This window comes from Coregonus clupeaformis, chromosome 16 (genome assembly GCF_020615455.1).
Source record: "Coregonus clupeaformis isolate EN_2021a chromosome 16, ASM2061545v1, whole genome shotgun sequence".
Classification (NCBI taxonomy): domain Eukaryota; kingdom Metazoa; phylum Chordata; class Actinopteri; order Salmoniformes; family Salmonidae; genus Coregonus; species Coregonus clupeaformis.
In genome coordinates, this window is record NC_059207.1 from 27,816,586 (window position 1) to 27,834,158 (window position 17,573).

Sequence of the window (17,573 nt, forward strand, 5' to 3'; positions counted from 1 at the left end):
AGGAGAGTGATGGAGTGCTGCATCAGATGACCTGGCCTCCACAATCACCCGACCTCAACCCAATTGAGATGGTTTGGGATGATTTGGACCGCAGAGTGAAGGAAAAGCAGCCAACAAGTGCTCAGCATGTGTTGGAACTCCTTCAAGACTGTTGGAAAAGCATTCTAGGTGGAGCTGGTTGAGAGAATGCCAAGAGTGTGCAAAGCTGTCATCAAGGCAAAGGGTGGCTACTTTGAAGAATCTAAGTGTGGGTTTTCAGTGAATGTATTTAAATCACGACGCTCATTTGCATTAGCATTTCCTGCGGTGCAGGAAAATTCTCAGCAACAAAATAGTGATCAAATTAAGATCCTACACCTGTATCACAGCCCAGAAGCTGAGAAACGGAGCAACAACATTTAATATAACACTGTGGCGCACTTCAATGTGAACGCTCATCTGGTTGTTAGGGTTGCCCCGGTGGAGCTATTTATCAGTGGTAGGCCAGGTAGGGCTTAGATAAGTGAGCAAACATGGGCACACACACATACACACACACACACACAAGAGCGTTCACACACACAAAATGAGGAAGGGCTTTAAAGAGCTATTACTGATCAATACAGTTGGCTAATAGAGCTCTATCACATGTTCAACTTCCTGTCTGCTCCTCTTCCACTGCCTATTCTCTCACACACAAGGAATATGAAGAAACAGGAAGCTTTGTGAGAGGGAGCAGTTGAAAAATAACTAAGACAGTCCAAGAATCACAATCCCATTTACTCCATCTCAAGCCACATAGTCTCTGTGACAAAACTGCACACTATAACCTTGGAATAATAACTAACCAGAAACATTACATAATGGTAGATTAATAATAAAGAAAGATATTACGGCACAAATGCACAGTCACAGTAGCCTACCCTCCATCCCTTATCCCCAGTGCCTGAGCCCCTGTGCCCACAGTTACCCTCTCCTCCTGGCTTTGATGTCGATGGGCTTGTTGGTGGCGTATGGAGAGCCGTTGGAGCAGGCATGGCGGTAGCGAGCTATCCTCTCAAGAGACTCGGAGTTCGCTGGCAGACTCATCTTACTGCACCTCCACACTCACAGCTGAGACAGAAAAACACTCACACACATATGTGCGAGGGAACACTCCCTTACAGCAGACACACACACACACGGTAGAGACACACACACACTCACACACACACACACACACACTAGGGACGACACCCCTTCTAGAGAGCTCCACTGGACATCTACCCTCTACGAGGTGAGAGAGAGAGGAAGGAGAGGTGGAGGGAGAAGCATGAGATAAGGTGAGAGATAGAGTGAGAGAGAAGAGAGAGAGAGAGACATAATGATTGTGCAGAGGGGCGGGTACACATAGCTACTGGCTGGTACTTTACATGTGAGTTACTTTAGACAGCAGCGCTATTATGGTCTCTAAGTCTAAGTCTCCAAGAGAGAGACTATTACTGTCTGTCTCTAAGTCCATCTGAAACAGCTAAGAAGATAATACTCACTCACTCAATGAATCACTCACTGAGGGGATTCGATTTATGCCCTGGGCCTGCCCCGGGTGAACCGGGTTAGCATTGATTGCATTCGTATTTGGAACCAATTCATCATGCTGCCTTGTTGACAACATGACCGAGCAGCAATGTTGGGGAAGCTACTCTGAAAATATAGTTTACCAAGCTACCAATTACTTCACACAGGAAGAAGTTAAGCTACACTAAAATATAGTTTTCTAAAGTTACTTTGGAAAAGTAGTTCACTACATCCAAATTACTTTGTGATAAATTATCATATCTAAATCTGAAATGTCATAGACTACAAATTGAAAGAACAGATCAGTCTGGAATCAGATTAGCCCACTGAACACAACAACTATGTTTCCAGAGAGAAATAATTGCCTACTTCATGCATCATTTATTTTATTTTTAAAGAAAAGTAGTGTGTAGTTCCAGTAGTTATAGCTACACCACTACATGGCAAACAAGTTATTATCTACTGAAAACATTACACAGATTTGAATTTAGTTCAACTCCCACCAAGCTACTGCAAAATGTGGTTAAATCACAAGCGAAACTACATGTAGTTCACTACTCCCCAACACTGCCGAGCGGCGCAGATTACTGTTCGATTTGAGAAGGGCGCTCCTCCCTCACCGCTTTTGCCCATTCACGTCATGGGCCATAGCCCGGTGCACTTAATCGAGCTCGCTCACTCACTCAGTGCGGTGTAGCCTACCCATAAGAGCTGTGATACCCATCTTCCAAAGCTAGGGGGAAGCAGTGCCCCATACATGGACTTTGTATTTCAGGCTGATGTACTGGTTGAGTGGGCATTAAGCTAAATTCAATTGGATTGCATTCACTGTAATTCACCATTATATTGTTGTTGCAAGAGTCTTATCAAAAACACCACAAGCACCACCACAAGAAACATATCACCACCTATCATTTTAGCTAATTTCTAAAACGGTTGACAAGTTGACAAAACATCCTTTTTCAGTTAGACTACCTTTCCACTCCAAATCCTTCTCAATCAATAGCTAGGATAACTTGACATTTGTTATGGCTGCAAGCAATGGCATTGATGCTTCAACCAATATTTGACCATATGAAGGTGAATTGTGCCAGGTTAATTTGGGTTTGTAATGAGCATGCTTTCTATGGCCAACAGTGGGCAGTCTCTTCTAAGAAGGACAGTCAGGGCTGAACACCACACTTACCCAGACACTCAACTGTGTTTGTCTGTCATGGCTTCACAGAAGTAGAGGTAGCAGGTGACAAACTGCTCCTTGGTGGCTATCCACGGCTTTAAAGTCACAGATACAATGACAGATCCAACACTGCACATGTGTAAACACATCCAGACACACCCAGACACGGACAGAGCACGCACACCTGGCTGCCAAATCGGCCACACACGATCACTGACTGCAACATTGTGAGATGAGCACCCAGGAATGGTGTTAGGCTGTTGTCACAAGGTCTCCCTGAGGCACACAGCCAACTGAACCTGCTATCAGAGAAATGGTCCTGTGTGGCTCAGTTGGTAGAGCATGGCACTTGCAACACCAATATTGTGGGTTCGACTCCTGCTTGGTCCACCCAATGTGAAAATGTATGTGTGCCTTACTGTAAATCTCTTTGGATAAAAGTGTCTGCTAATATTATTATATGAGAAAGAGGTGACAGACACTCAGAGAGAACGAAAGGGAGAGAGTGGTGACAGACAGAGAGAGAGAAAGAGAGAGAGTAGTGACACTCAGAAAGAGTGTGCAGGAGAGAGTTAGAGAGAGACAGTGGACAGCTAATTGGCCAGGCTGTCAGAGTGTGTCAGTGTGATTGGCTTATGAGGCGCAGAGCGCTACAGATCCACTCCTGTCAGCGTAGGGTCACAGACCTCGTTAGGAGCTTAGAAACAACCCACTGTCACCTGCAACGGAGCAATTGGGAGAGAGAGAGTGAAGGAAAGAAGGGGAACGAGAGATGTAGAATGGAAGAGGGAGACCAAGAGTGCGATGGAAAGAGAGAATAAGAGAAAAGAAGAGGGAGGGTGTGTGTTTCCTGGAGTAGCTTACCTTGGGAGGTATCTCTCCCTCTCTGCTCCTCAATGAATAATTCACACTTCCTGTGTCCCAACCCCCTGTCTCTTATTACCCCCTCACCAGGCCCCACCAGGAACCCAACCAACAGGGCTTTACTCTCCAACCTATACTGACAAAACAGGCTTAAATAACTTACCATCTATCCCAACTGTGGTCTCAAGCAACAGCCATTGATGAGTGAGACCACAGCGATGGATCCTATTGTACTATTGTTGATGTTCCCCTATTACTGACCAACGTAGCATACTGCTGGTAGCAGACTCACAGGACTCTAGTTTTTATCTTCAAAACTGAAGTGTGTATCTTATTTTGCATTTTAAAACCGTTCAACTGAGATTTCAGCTCAGGTTCAAAGGGTGGATGTGAAATGAGAAGCAGCAGGTCAAGCATGGGCAGTTATTCTGAGGGCTCTCATAGAGTGTGTTAACTGTGTGGAGTGAAGAGGGGTGAGTGAAGAGGGGTGAGCCTTGGGGATACATTCACTTCTCATACTGCCTCATAGGTGGTGTAGAGAGAGAGTGAGAAAGAGAGAGAGAAAGAGAAAGAAAGAGAGAAAGAAAGAGCACCCCCTCCGCCCATCCACCCCAAAGAGGGCCAGCTGGGTTAAAAAAAGAGCTTTGATTGGATGCCTGCCTCACATGTATAATCAGTTCACAACCCACTTCAGTACTGAGTAACATAGCTCACTTTCTAGAGTCTCCTAAATGCCATCTCTAGAAAACGAGAGATAAAGAGAGGAAGAAATTTAAAGAAATCCTTGACATATCTGAAATGGAAACCTTATGGAAAGTGTTCCAAGTGAGTAATAACTTTGAGAGGTCAAAACATTTTTGAGGGAACCTAAAGTACTGGACTAGAAATCCACTCTAGAGCTGTGGGCCGTTGTCTGTGTCGGTGTACCCTTTGCGTTGTCGCGGTGACCAGGTTCTTTTGGGTCCTCTTTATCTTTAAGCTCTACTCCCAGATTCATGTTTGTAAACTGGTTTCCATGGTTGCAGAACGACAGAATTCAGAAGGGCAGGTAGATCCTGATAACCAATCAGGCCTCGGTTGCTAGGAGACAGCCGCAGATTTAATAATCACCAATTTAATGGGAAAATGAATGGGTACGACCACCGGGCTTGTCAACGAGCATTAATGTTGAGAAAGCTACAGGAGATCATATCACATATAAGGAATGTACAAGATCAGAATGAATGAGAATGGAGTATACCTATCCATGTAGGCCTCATGGAACATTTCACAACATTCAATATGTCTATATCTACAAAACAAGATGACTGATATAAATCTATTGATATAATCTGATTTAAATCTACAAAATCAATATTTTCTGAAGATGTACCTTAAGTTAAACAAATCTCATGAAGAGAACAATGTATGAAAAGCACCAACACTTGAAGGGTCACAACAGCCGTGGACTGTTCATGACTATTCTACCTGCCATTAAGTTGGAGGTCTCAGTGAGGAGCTGCCTCACAAAGCAGAGAGGCTCACAAGTCAGAAAGGTTCTCCACACTTCAGATAACGGGACAAGCGTAACACACCAGGGGATAAGTCAGATGACAGCTCCTTGTGTGCAAGTGTGTGTGTGTGTGTGTGTCATTGATCATGCCTGAATGCATGACTTTGCATGGGGGACACTATTGGACTGATTTGAGCCCAGATGTTCTCTATGCTCTGTGTTAACACAGGCCTGAAGAGTCCAACAGGGAGGTTGTGTGTAGAGAACTGACCTTTTCTCCATGTAACATCACATTAAAAAGCTTTGTTTTCTGTGGCCCTGGGATTTCCTGATCGTTAGGTTACCACTGCTGCTTTGCTCTTCTCCCGCTGGTACCTTATTGATCCCTTTATGTCATTGATTTCTCAGAGTGTAGGCTACACACTGAACACACCTTGTTGTACCTCAGAGAGTGTAGGCTACACACTGAACACACCTTGTTGTACCTCAGAGAGTGTAGGCTACACACTGAACACACCTTGTTGTACCTCAGAGAGTGTAGGCTACACACTGAACACACCTTGTTGTACCTCAGAGAGTGTAGGCTACACACTGAACACACCTTGTTGTACCTCAGAGAGTGTAGGCTACACACTGAACACACCTTGTTGTTTTCCAAATTATTTGAAGGACAGTATGTAAACTAGCTTTACCTCAACTCTGGCCTAATGGAGATGCAGTTTCTTCACTAACCAGTGCATGGTATATAGGCTAACAGCTTCACTAATTAGTGCATGGTATGGAGGCTCACAGCCTCACGATATTACTGTCCCTCTGGTCTTTGTGTCTCTGGGAGAAGCACATGGACCACCAGTAAGCTGTTTACAGGTCAACTCCAATATCAACTCAACACATCACAGCTAATGGCATGGAAAGTGTCATGACGGATGACACAACAGTAATGACAGACTAATGACAGACCTACTAAATAGCATTAATAATCAAATCAATCATTCAATCAAACTCTGACATGCTCTTTTTTTCTAATCTCTGGGAAACACACACACGGCTATGCTAATAGGTTTAGTCTGGCACCCATCCCAGTGATGTCAGAATAATCCCTCTTTAAAACCCTGATGACATCATCACGGCGTGGTGTCAGTGTGTGTGTTTGGGAGGTAGGAGAGTGAGTGTGGGTATATAGGCGCAGACAAAGTGTGTGTGTGTGTGTGTGCGTGCGTGCATGCGTGCGTGTGTGAGGGGGTGCCACTGATCAAGGATTCCCGGAGATCCCGAAGGAATCTGGAGATTAGCCAGGTTAAGCTGTTCTCCAAACAGAACATGGGTCACCATGACGACCATAATAATACAACGACACCATGGTGATCATTAACTCTGTCGTTGTCATAAACACACCAACATCGTCATCATCCTCAGAGCTCCTATTTTCAGCTGCAGTTGAGCACCTTATAATAGACGTTGTGATGTCACACCCATGTTCTAATTCCTAATTCTGTGTCACACACCCATATGCTTATGGTTTGGCCAGCCAGCAGGCACAGGTCCAAGAAAACATGCCTCCATCCCAAATGGCACCGTATTCCCTATATAGTGCACTACTTTTGACCAGAACCATATGGACCCTGGTCAAAAGTAGTACACTCTATATGTCCACTTAGTCCCCCCACTTTTTACACTGGGACCACCACCACCAAAACATAGCCCATAGCAAAGAAGACTATCGGCTGCTGCACAAGTAATGGCAAAATAACTTTTAGTCTATTTTCTGAGTTTGACCACCAGTTATGTGGGTCTGTAAATTCCTTCCATTTTCCAGCAGGATCCTATCTTCACCCCTGGAATTATTTGGTACAGTACACACAATTGTAAGCACTAAGCTCCTTCATTTGGATTCCAACAAGTTCCTGCTATTCCCAGTGCCCTTGTGGGTTCCCCCTCCTGGATTAGCAATATGGTATTAGCCCTCTGGTGCTGTAATATGGGAATATCCGGAAAATACTATATTGTGTGCATTTGGGGAACTCCCTCTCTGAGGGTAAGCCAAGGTAAGCTACTCCGTCCATTTTTGTCATCATACTGATCATAATCACCTTTTTATTGTCATAAGCAATAGGCCTCTAATGTTGCTGTTCTCATAAACATTTTCATCCTCCTGAGTTTCTGTAAGTGAAGCCTAAAGTGATTAGCATAGTGATGTCACACTCAGGGCAATGGATAGAAACAATATGACAATACAGATGTCAGTATAACAGATCAGTTGAAAGTTCTCTTCTGTTCACAAATGACCTAAATGCACAAACAAGTAAGCCTCCTACCCCTGAAGGACATGGACTAAAACCTGGTGACGTAGGCATGGTGACGTAGGCAAGGACACAGCACCAGCTCTCTGACCTCACGCTCACTAATGATATTAACAGTTCCCTAACAACTAGACCGTAGCAGCTCTACTGTAAGGCTGGCTAAAGGAAGAACTAGGACTGCTTCATCGCTATTTGTGCTCATATTTGTATTTGGACTTGTGTATCTCTAGTCCCTCCCCTATGGGCAGAGGGCAGGTGCCATGCTGTTAGATGACATGCTGCCAGCCTGCCAGCCTGCCAGCCTGCTGTGACCCTGCTCTGAGCGTTTCAACCGTTCAGACATAAAGATAGAAAAGATAGATCTGATTTACAGTGAGTTTAGTCATGAACCACCTGCGGCCATCCTTTCTCCCCTCTGACAGATTTGACACCGGGGTCGCATTTTAATTGATCTGACTGTCGTGTTCCGAATGTTCCAGAGCGATACAGAAGATTGAATGTTCTATCTTACAGCTTATACTGGGGATACAGGGGAAACAGAGCAGAGGGAATGAAATGAAATGGATGTGAGTGTTGGAGCTATGCAGAGGCTCTCTGTGTGAGGATGGCTGTGCACATCTTAGTAGTAAGTACAGAGACTTGATTAGAAAAAATGATTACAATAAAATCACCTTTCAATCTGGTTTTTCAACTGGTCTTTGACAGCTATTTCGAAGGTGACGAAACAATTGTTCTGAAAATGACAGTCAAATACTGCATGGGGTCTATTGTGTCTTTGTAAAGAGGTCACTTTTAAGGTCACATTGAAGCTGACAATAGAAGCTGACAATAGATCTCAGACAAAGTGATGCATGGTTAGTCGAATAAACTGTTCCTGCCAAGCACACATTCTGTCCAGAACAATGGTTGATAAATGCTCACTGTCACACACACGTATACACACACACACAGATATGTGGTGCTGGATGTGTCATTGGATCTTGGTTGTGCTGGTTATCGTGAATAACGGGAACATTATCTCCAGCCATGGCTCACTGCACCTCGCTTGACCTGAGCTGAGTGCGTGGGTGTGTGCTTGTCTGCGTGTGAGTATCTGAGTGTGAGAGTTAGTGAAATAAGGGTGAAAGAAAAAGGTGTGTGTGTGTGTGTGTGTGTGTGTGTGTGTGTGTGTGTGTGTGTGTGTGTGTGTGTGTGTGTGTGTGAGGGCTGAGGAGGAGAGAACAGCACATCCTGAACATGAGGAGCCTCACATCTGGTAAGAAGACTAAGACCAGCTTTGACTGACTGACTCACTCCCCATTAAGAAACACTGCTCTACCAAAAGACACAAACCAAGCTGTGAATGTGTAAATACCAACTAAATAGAACTTGAGTAACAAATACATTTCTTTATTGTGTAGAAATGGCAAAAAGTGACCAATATAATAGAACAATAAATATACAGTCTGATGCTGTATACTCTTCCTTTCCAGACCACAGCTGTAATTTTCCATGGAACATAACTACACGCATGCACACACACACCCAAGGACAAACATTTCTCCAACAAGCTGTCTATAGACGCCCACAGCGCTCTGCAGCAGACTGACCCCCCAGTCTGGCTGTATAGAGCCCACCTTAATAAAGATGTGTGCGTCACAAGTAGCACGGCAGGATGACAAAGATTGATACTGCGGGAGAGTGACGATGAAGCATTTAACACACAGACACACCCACACAAATTCAGTCTCTCTCTCATCTCTCCTTCTCTATCTCTCCCCCTCATCTCTGCTGGTCCTATGGTTTCACTGAGAGATGGCTTTGCCTCCAGAAGGCTGTGATTCCGGCAGCGCTCAGACGTCTCCAAAGCCAATTTTCTAAACCTCCACCTCGGTCGCAGTAAAGTAATGAGAGTCAGGCAACGTAATCTACAGTGCCTTGCAAAAGTTTTCATCCCCCTTATCCTTTTTCCTATTTTGTTGCATTACAACATGTAATTTAAATGGATTTTTATTTGGATTTCATGTAATGGACATACACAAATAGACCAAACTGGTGAAGTAAAATGAAAAAAATTACTTGCTTCAAAAAATTCTAAAAAATAAATAACGGAAAAGTGGTGCGCGCATATGTATTCAACCCCTTTGTTATGAAGCCCCTAAATAAGATTTGGTGCAACCAATTACCTTCAGAAGTCACATAATTAGTTAAATAAAGTACACCTGTGTGCAATCTAAGTGTCCATGATCTGTCACATGATCTCAGTATATATACACCTGTTCTGAAAGGCCCCAGAGTCTGCAACACCACTAAGCAAGGGGCCCCACCAAGCAAGCGCACCATGAAGACCAAGGAGCTCTCCAAACAGGTCAGGGACAAAGTTGTGGAGAAGTACAGATCAGGGTTGGGTTATAAAGAAATATCAGAAACTTTGAACATCCCACGGAGCACCATTAAATCCATTATTGAAAAATTGAAAGAATATGGCACCACAACAAACCTGCCAAGAGAGGGCCGCCCACCAAAAATCACGGACCAGGCAAAGAGGGCATTAATCAGAGAGGCAACAAAGAGACCAAAGATAACCCTGAAGGAGCTGCAAAGCTCCACAGCGGAGATTGGAGTATCTGTCCATAGGACCACTTTAAGCCGTACACTCCACATAGCTGAGCTTTACGGAAGAGTGGCCAGAAAAAAGGCATTGCTTGTAGAAAAAATAAGCTAACACGTTTGGTCTTCGCCAAAAGGCATGTGGGAGACTCCCCAAACATATGGAAGAAGGTACTCTGGTCAGATGAGACTAAAATTGAGCTTTTTGGCTATCAAGGAAAACGCTATGTCTGGCGCAAACCCAACACCTCTCATCACCCCGAGAACACCATCCCCACAGTGAAGCATAGTGGTGGCAGTATCATGCTGTGGGGATGTTTAGCTCAGTTCCCGTGTAGCTCAGTTGGTAGAGCATGGCGCTTGCAACGCCAGGATTGTGGGTTCGATTCCCACGGGCCAGTATAAAAATGTATGCACTCACTAACTGTAAGTCGCTCTGGATAAGAGCGTCTGCTATATGACTAAAATGTAAATGTAATGTTTTTCATCAGCAGGGACTGGGAAACTGGTCAGAATTGAAGGAATGATGGATGGCGCTAAATACAGGGAAATTCTTGAGGGAAACCTGTTTCAGTCTTCCAGAGATTTGAGACTGGGATGGAGGTTCACCTTCCAGCAGGAAAATGACCCTAAGCATACTGCTAAAGCAACACTTGAGTGGTTTAAGGGGAAACATTTTTTATTTTTTTTATTTTTTATTTAACCTTTATTTAACCAGGAAGGGCTCATTGAGATTTAAAATCTCTTTTTCAAGAGCGTCCTGGCCAAGATAGGCAGCACCAAGTCATTACAAAAAAAAAAATTACAGACAGACAACATGAAAAACTACAAGTAATCTAGTAAAAACCATTCATGAAATCACAAGAGTATAACAATATCAAAAACAGCAAATTAAAAACATTGACAGGTCAGGGAATCAGCCTCAAAATCCTTCATCAGAGATTTAAAAACACCAATCGGGACAAGTTCTTCCAGTGTAAAATTATTTTGTAAGGTGTTCCAAGACGATGGCGCAGAGTACATAAAAGACCTTTTACCAAATTCAGTTCGGACATTTGGAACAGTTAGCAGGATAAAGTCCAGTGAACGAAGAGAGTACCCACCACATTTCTGAACAATAAAAATGCCCAAATAAAAAGGTAGTAAACCCAAAATGGCTTAAATTTAAATGTCTTGGAATGGCCTAGTCAAAGCCCAGACCTCAATCCAATTGAGAATCTGTGGTATGACTTTAAGATTGCTGTACCATCCTGCGGAACCCATCCAACTTGAAGGATCTGGAGCAGTTTTGCCTTGAAGAATGGGCAAAAATCCCAGTGGCTAGATGTGCCAAGCTTATAGAGACATACCCCAAGAGACTTGCAGCTGTAATTGCTGCAAAAGGTGGCTCTACAAAGTATTGACTTTGGGGGGTGAATAGTTATGCACGCTCAAGTTTTCTGTTTTTTTGTCTTACTTGTTTGTTTCACTCCTAAAAATATTTTGCATCTTCAAAGTGGTAGGCATGTTGTGTAAATCAAATGATACAAACCCCCCAAAAATCAATTTTAATTCCAGGTTGTAAGGCAACAAAATAGTAAAAATGCCAAGGTGGGGTGAATACTTTCGCAAGCCACTGTAAGTTTGAGTTTACACTATTTGATCCTGTACAGGACTTAATGGGGGAAAAGAGAGCTCTAGGAGATAAAGAGAGGTCTATTAGAGAAAGAGAGGTCTAGAGGAGAAAGAGAGCTCTAAGAGAGAAAGAGAGGTCTAGGAGAGAAAGAGAGGTCTAGGGGAGAAAGAGAGGTCCAGAGGAGAAACAGAGGTCTAGAGGAGAAAGAGAGGTCTAGGAGAGAAAGAGAGGTCTAGAGGAGAAAGAGAGGTCTAGAGGAGAAAGAGAGGTCTAGGGGAGAAAGAGAGGTCTAGGGGAGAAAGAGAGGTCTAGAGGAGAAAGAGAGGTCTAGGGGAGAAAGAGAGGTCTAGGGGAGAAAGAGAGGTCTAGAGGAGAAAGAGAGGTCTAGAGGAGAAAGAGAGGTCTAGGAGAGAAAGAGAGGTCCAGGAGAGAAAGAGAGGTCTAGGAGAGAAAGAGAGGTCTAGGAGAGAAAGAGAGGTCTATGAGAGAAAGAGAGGTCTAGAGGAGAAAGAGAGGTCTAGAGGAGAAAGAGAGGTCTAGGAGAGAAAGAGAGGTCTAGAGGAGAAAGAGAGGTCTAGGAGAGAAGGAGAGGTCTAGAGGAGAAAGAGAGGTCTAGGGGAGAAAGAGAGGTCTAGAGGAGAAAGAGTGGTCTAGGAGAGAAAGAGAGGTCTAGAGGAGAAAGAGAGTTCTAGAGAGCAGCTAATTTTCCCAGTTTCACCACATGTGACTTGATTATTGAGGCATCACAGCGCCAACACCTCAGGGAGCAAAGAGAGCACAGAGCTCCTTCTCAACTCCTACCATGCTATCTAAATATAGATCTCACAATCCTTCTCTTCTCTCCTCCCTCAGCACACCACAGTGCATTGGGTTCGCTGTATATTATTACTTTAGATGCTCTGCACTTGTTGTTACGTTTCTGCTTATTTCAATCCTCTTTCTGTAAATAGAAATCCACATAAGACGTTTATTTTACTTTCATTATTAAAGTGCTCAGAACCAAGCATACAAACATGGTTATATAACATTAAATGACAAATAGTGATGCAGGATGAAAACGTTATTTTGAGTTAGGGGGTCAAGTATTTATATAATGCAGCCAAGTCAAGATTTGAAATCCACTGAAAAGACAAGGTAAGGAATGACAAGATGACAAATAGCAGATTAATAGCGTTAGGCTACAAAAAATGTCAAATTATCAGTGCCAGCTACAGTATGTTATTACTCCCACATGAACTCCATTCCTGAAACGACTGCTGTTTCTGTAAGTATTCATGTAATAATATTGAAAATCGACAAGAGGCAGACAAGAACAGTCACTAGCACTCTGAGATCTAACCCTGCAAATCACTATGGTGACAAATGTGTTTCTGACCAACTAAAAGTGAGTCTGCCAACCTAACACTAAACTAAGCCACTCATTACTCCTTTCAACAAGAGCTGTAAAGTCTCGACTATCTAACTGCCAAACCTTAGTTCTAAACCCAGCTTCCTCTGTTGACAAAGACAGCACTTCCTGTCTACAGGCCTGAGGAGTAGAGGAAGAATCAGAGGACATGGTTCACTCTCCTGCGCTCCTACGGTTGTGTGTGAGTGTGTGAGTGTGTGTGGTGTGTGTGTGTGTGTGTGTGTGTGTGTGTGTGTGTGTGTGCGTGTGTGTGTGTGTGTGTGTGTGTGTGTGCATGCGTGCCTGCTGAGTGCCAAATCCAAGTCGAAATGGGTTTGTGTAACAGCCACTCAGCCTCTCTCTCCCCAGGTGAGTCTTTGTTGTCATGGAGGTAAATGGTAGATTTAATGTTCTACTGTATCAATGAGCACCAGGAGCCATGGGGCTTCCAAATAGATACATACTCTACTGTAACACATAGCACATTTTCACAGCCCAATACGCTCTGCAAATAACAACACAGGCTTGAGTTCAGAGCTCAACATTACATTTACATTTTAGTCACTAAGCAGACGCTCTTATCCAGAGCGACTTACAGTTAGTGAGTGCATACATTTTTCATACTTGTATGAATACATGTACTTTGAATAAGATATTTGAATAGATACACTATATATACAAAGGTATGTGGACACCCCTTCAAATTAGTGGATTTGGCTATTTCAGCCACATCCGTTGCTGACAGGTGTATCAAATCGAGCACACAGCCATGCAATCTCCATAGACAGACATTGGTAGAAGGATGGCCTTATTGAAGAGCTCAGTGACCTTCAACGTGGCACCGTCATAGGATGCCACCTTTCCAACAAGTCAGTCAAATTTCTGCCTTGCTAGAGTTGCCCCGGTCAACTGTAAATGCTGTTATTGTGAAGTGGAAACGTCTAGGAGCAACAACTTGCTCAGCCGCGAAGTGGTAGGCCATACAAGCTCACAGAACAGGGCAGCCGAGTGCTGAAGTGCGTAGCGTGTAAAGATCATCTGTCCTTGGTTGCAACACTCACTACCGAGTTCCAAACTGCCTCTGGAAGCAACGTCAGAACTGTTCGTCGGGAGCTTCATGAAATGGGTTTCCATGGCCGAGCAGCCACACACAAGCCTAAGATCACCATGCGCAATGCCAAGCGTTGGCTTGAGTGGTGTAAAGCTCGCCACCATTGGACTCTGGAGCAGTGGAAACGCGTTCTCTGGAGTGATGAATCACGCTTCACCATCTGGCAGTCCTACGGACGAAAGCCTTGTCCATTACTATACTGATAAATAATGTACATCCATCTGAAAGATCCTCTGTACACACACACACACACACACACGCACACACACATGCGCACACACGCACACACACACACACACACACACACACACACACTGTAGGGGATGGATGGTGCATTCCTGTTCTATGGGAACTGAAACAGGGCTTGGTCCCTCCGCAGCAAACAGACACACTGTCAAAATGGGTTCTGACAACTCATCTCTAAAGGAAACAGAAGAAAGCCTGTGTTCAGACAACCTTGACAACATGGACATGTTGTTTTATTAACATTGTCACTTAATCTGGCTGCTATATCTCACCAGACCAATGAGACTACCCATAAAAGGGAAAACACATGATTGAAAAACAAACACACACGTATACTAAACTGGAAGTCTGTACTATACTCTATATATTTGTACTATACTGGAACATATACTTTTATCAAGGAATTCTAAGGAATGATTACCCATTCAGATTATCTAACCAATTATGACCATTAACATAGTACATTATTACCATACATTAATAGCAGCCTGCTGAAGCTAAGCCATTCAATCTTTATAATAACTACTGAGCATCACTTATTTCCTCAATTAAAGACTTAAGCATCCTTACATAACTCCCCTACATAGTCTATGTCCCAAATGGCACCCTATTCCCTACATAGCGCACTGGGCCTTTAAGCATCCGCAACACAGCAGTTCTCACAATGCCAAACTCCTACAAAGTTACCCTCACAAATTATAGCATTTCATGGTAAATACCAGATGAGCTGCAAGGCTGTCTCAGTAACACTATGATGTCACGTTTCAGTATGACGGATGTAATCCATTTCAAGTTTGAATAAGTGTGACTTTACCTAGCAATAACAAAGAATAACCTGCAGCAATGCTAAGCGTGTGTGTTAGAGAGAGAGAGAGAGAGGGGGGGGGGGGGAAGATATCTCGTTGTGCTTTCTGTTTACGTAGCTGCCACTGGATTAGCTAGGAACATTCCTCCTAACCCACCTCAAAGAACCAGATTTTCTCCTCTCTGTCTGTCTGTCTGTCTGTCTGTCTGTCTGTCTGTCTGTCTGTCTGCTGTTCCCCTATACAGCCACAGCCTCTGGTCTGGCCTCTTTAAAGGTCACAGTCTCATGGCATCTCTCCACCACCGCTAATCTAATACTGATAAAGTAAACAATGGGTTGGGACAAGAGCTCCTGACCATGTGACCTGACCAAGAAAAACTCAATAGCCAATGCTAAAACCTCTGAAACAGAAAAAGTGTTATATCTTTATTATATTGTCTTATATGGAGTTTTCCTGACCTGAGAAAATGCTTGGCTGAAAACATGTAGAGCACCAAAATCATTTTATGTGCTATAGCCAGCGTGACATTTGAGCTCACCCTCCAGACACTTCTGTCATTGCACGCTTCAAGTACTGCAAGCAACCATAGGCAGAAGCCTGTCTGTCTGTCTTAAGCACTGCTGGTCAGAAATGAAGCAGGAGTGTTGAGGTATGGGTCAACAACCTGGCAGAGACTATTATGGTCCAAACATTGAGTCACTGTTATATGACTAGCTCTAATAACAAACCATTTGAAGATGGGAAGCAGCAAGGAAACAGTGAACAGCAGTACATCATTTCATGGCTTTGAGAAAGCCACATCCCCAAAGGAGCGTCTATTTAACTGGCTGATGAAAAGTGCAGAGGAGGAATCTAAAGCAGGGAGCCACAGCTGGCCAGCTGTATGTGCCTCCACTGTCCTGTCTTCTGTTCTGGGCTAAACGAAAGCTCTGAAAGCTCTATGGCTGCCTGCTGCTGCAGTTTATGTCTGATTTAGACTCTTGTTTATGGATCAACTCAAGCGTTTATTGTGGGAGAAAACGGTAGGAAATATGTGGCCCATTGAATAATAAATCTCCCAGAGAAGGCCTGGGCTGAGCTGCCTGTCGGGAGTACTAACCGCCCTGGAACATAAATACAGTACAGAACAGTAGGAAAACACAGGTCACAGGAGAACATGCACAAAAACAAATGTTGTGGGGGTACTTTAGTTTTGATGGAAAAGAGCTGCTGAACTCATGTCCACTACTGCTGCTGCCATGTTGGACACACACGAGCACACAAACAGAAACACACATACACACACACACTCACCATATCCATGAGTGCCTCCTGAAAGGGAAGTTGCTGAAGTGCATCATAGTCCTCTCCCGCGCCCCGTGGCAGAGTCCAGGCTTCATGGAGCTGTGTACTGAATCTTTCCTCTAACCTTTAACACTCTCTATCTACACACACTGAGTTCCACGCACTGCAACCACTTCCAAAACAACATCATGTCTGCATGTCCCTTACACTGCTCTACACCATAGTAATAATAGTCATTCCAGTGATGTGCCACCACGTGGACAAGTCATCATGTAGTCAGTAGATGGGATATGAATAGGCTACATACTGCAAGACCACCCAAGCTTGGATAAACAAATGCAGTTTGGTGCATGCAATCCTTCAGCGGTGTAAATTAGAGTCCTCAGCTCTGTGACCCAGGAGTCCACACAGGATCAGCTACTAGTTTCTCAGGCGGCTGCTCTTTTTTCTGAGGGATTCTTCCTGCGAGGACCTGGAAATCGCTGTCCCACATCCTCATGGTGAACGGGTTCAGGGATTCATCACTCTGGAAAAAAATCCTTTTCCTGACAGCCAGGGAAGACAGTTGGAGCAGGAGCAGTCAACGCTGGCGTGACAGAGCATGTTACTCTCTCTCTTTCTCTCTCCCTCTATCTCTGTCTATCTCTATCTCTTTCTTTGTAGATTCTGTCTGTCCCCATGAGCTCCCGGGGAAGAAGGAATAATGGGTAAAAAATGTGTGAAGCACTGCGCTCTCATCCCTGCTTTCCCTCCCTCCCTCCCTCCCTCCCTCCCTCCCTCCCTCCCTCCCTCCCTCCCTCCCTCCTAGTCAGTCTGAGGGATGTCCTGACCCTGTTAGGTGTGTGACTGCTCCTTCTGTGTACAGTGAGCTAAACCTATTGATCCTCTTAGCGCACACAGCTCAGCTTTCATTCAGCAGGAAGAGGAGAGGAGAGGAGAGGAGAGGAGAGGAGAGGAGAGGAGAGGAGAGGAGAGGAGAGGAGAGGAGAGGAGAGGAGAGGGGCTTTCCAGTCCTCTGAGGCTTGGTTTTGCTGACCTGTTTGTGTGTGTGTGTGCATTCGTGCAAGCCTCCTCAGAGGCAGCTCGTTAACCTGTGGCACTGCAGTGAGGTAAAAATCAAACACACATGCATACTGCATGCATGCACATAAACACACAAACAGAGC

The 17,573-nt window shown here is 44.2% G+C and overlaps 1 protein-coding gene across 2 annotated transcripts in view; it reads right to left on the reverse strand.

Moving 5' to 3' along the window:
* Window positions 1–17,573, reverse strand: part of LOC121584642 (cAMP-specific 3',5'-cyclic phosphodiesterase 4D) — a 300,239-nt gene that overhangs the window by 55,284 nt on the left and 227,382 nt on the right. Inside the window, exon 1 of one of the 2 annotated variants that reach the window (XM_041900648.2) lies at window positions 950–1,187. The exons of the other annotated variant lie outside the window; for it this stretch is intronic. Coding sequence (XP_041756582.1) covers window positions 950–1,068 — 119 coding nt within the window. The 5' untranslated portion in view covers window positions 1,069–1,187. Of the gene's footprint in view, window positions 1–949; window positions 1,188–17,573 lie in introns of those variants that run through there. 2 annotated transcript variants of the gene reach the window in all.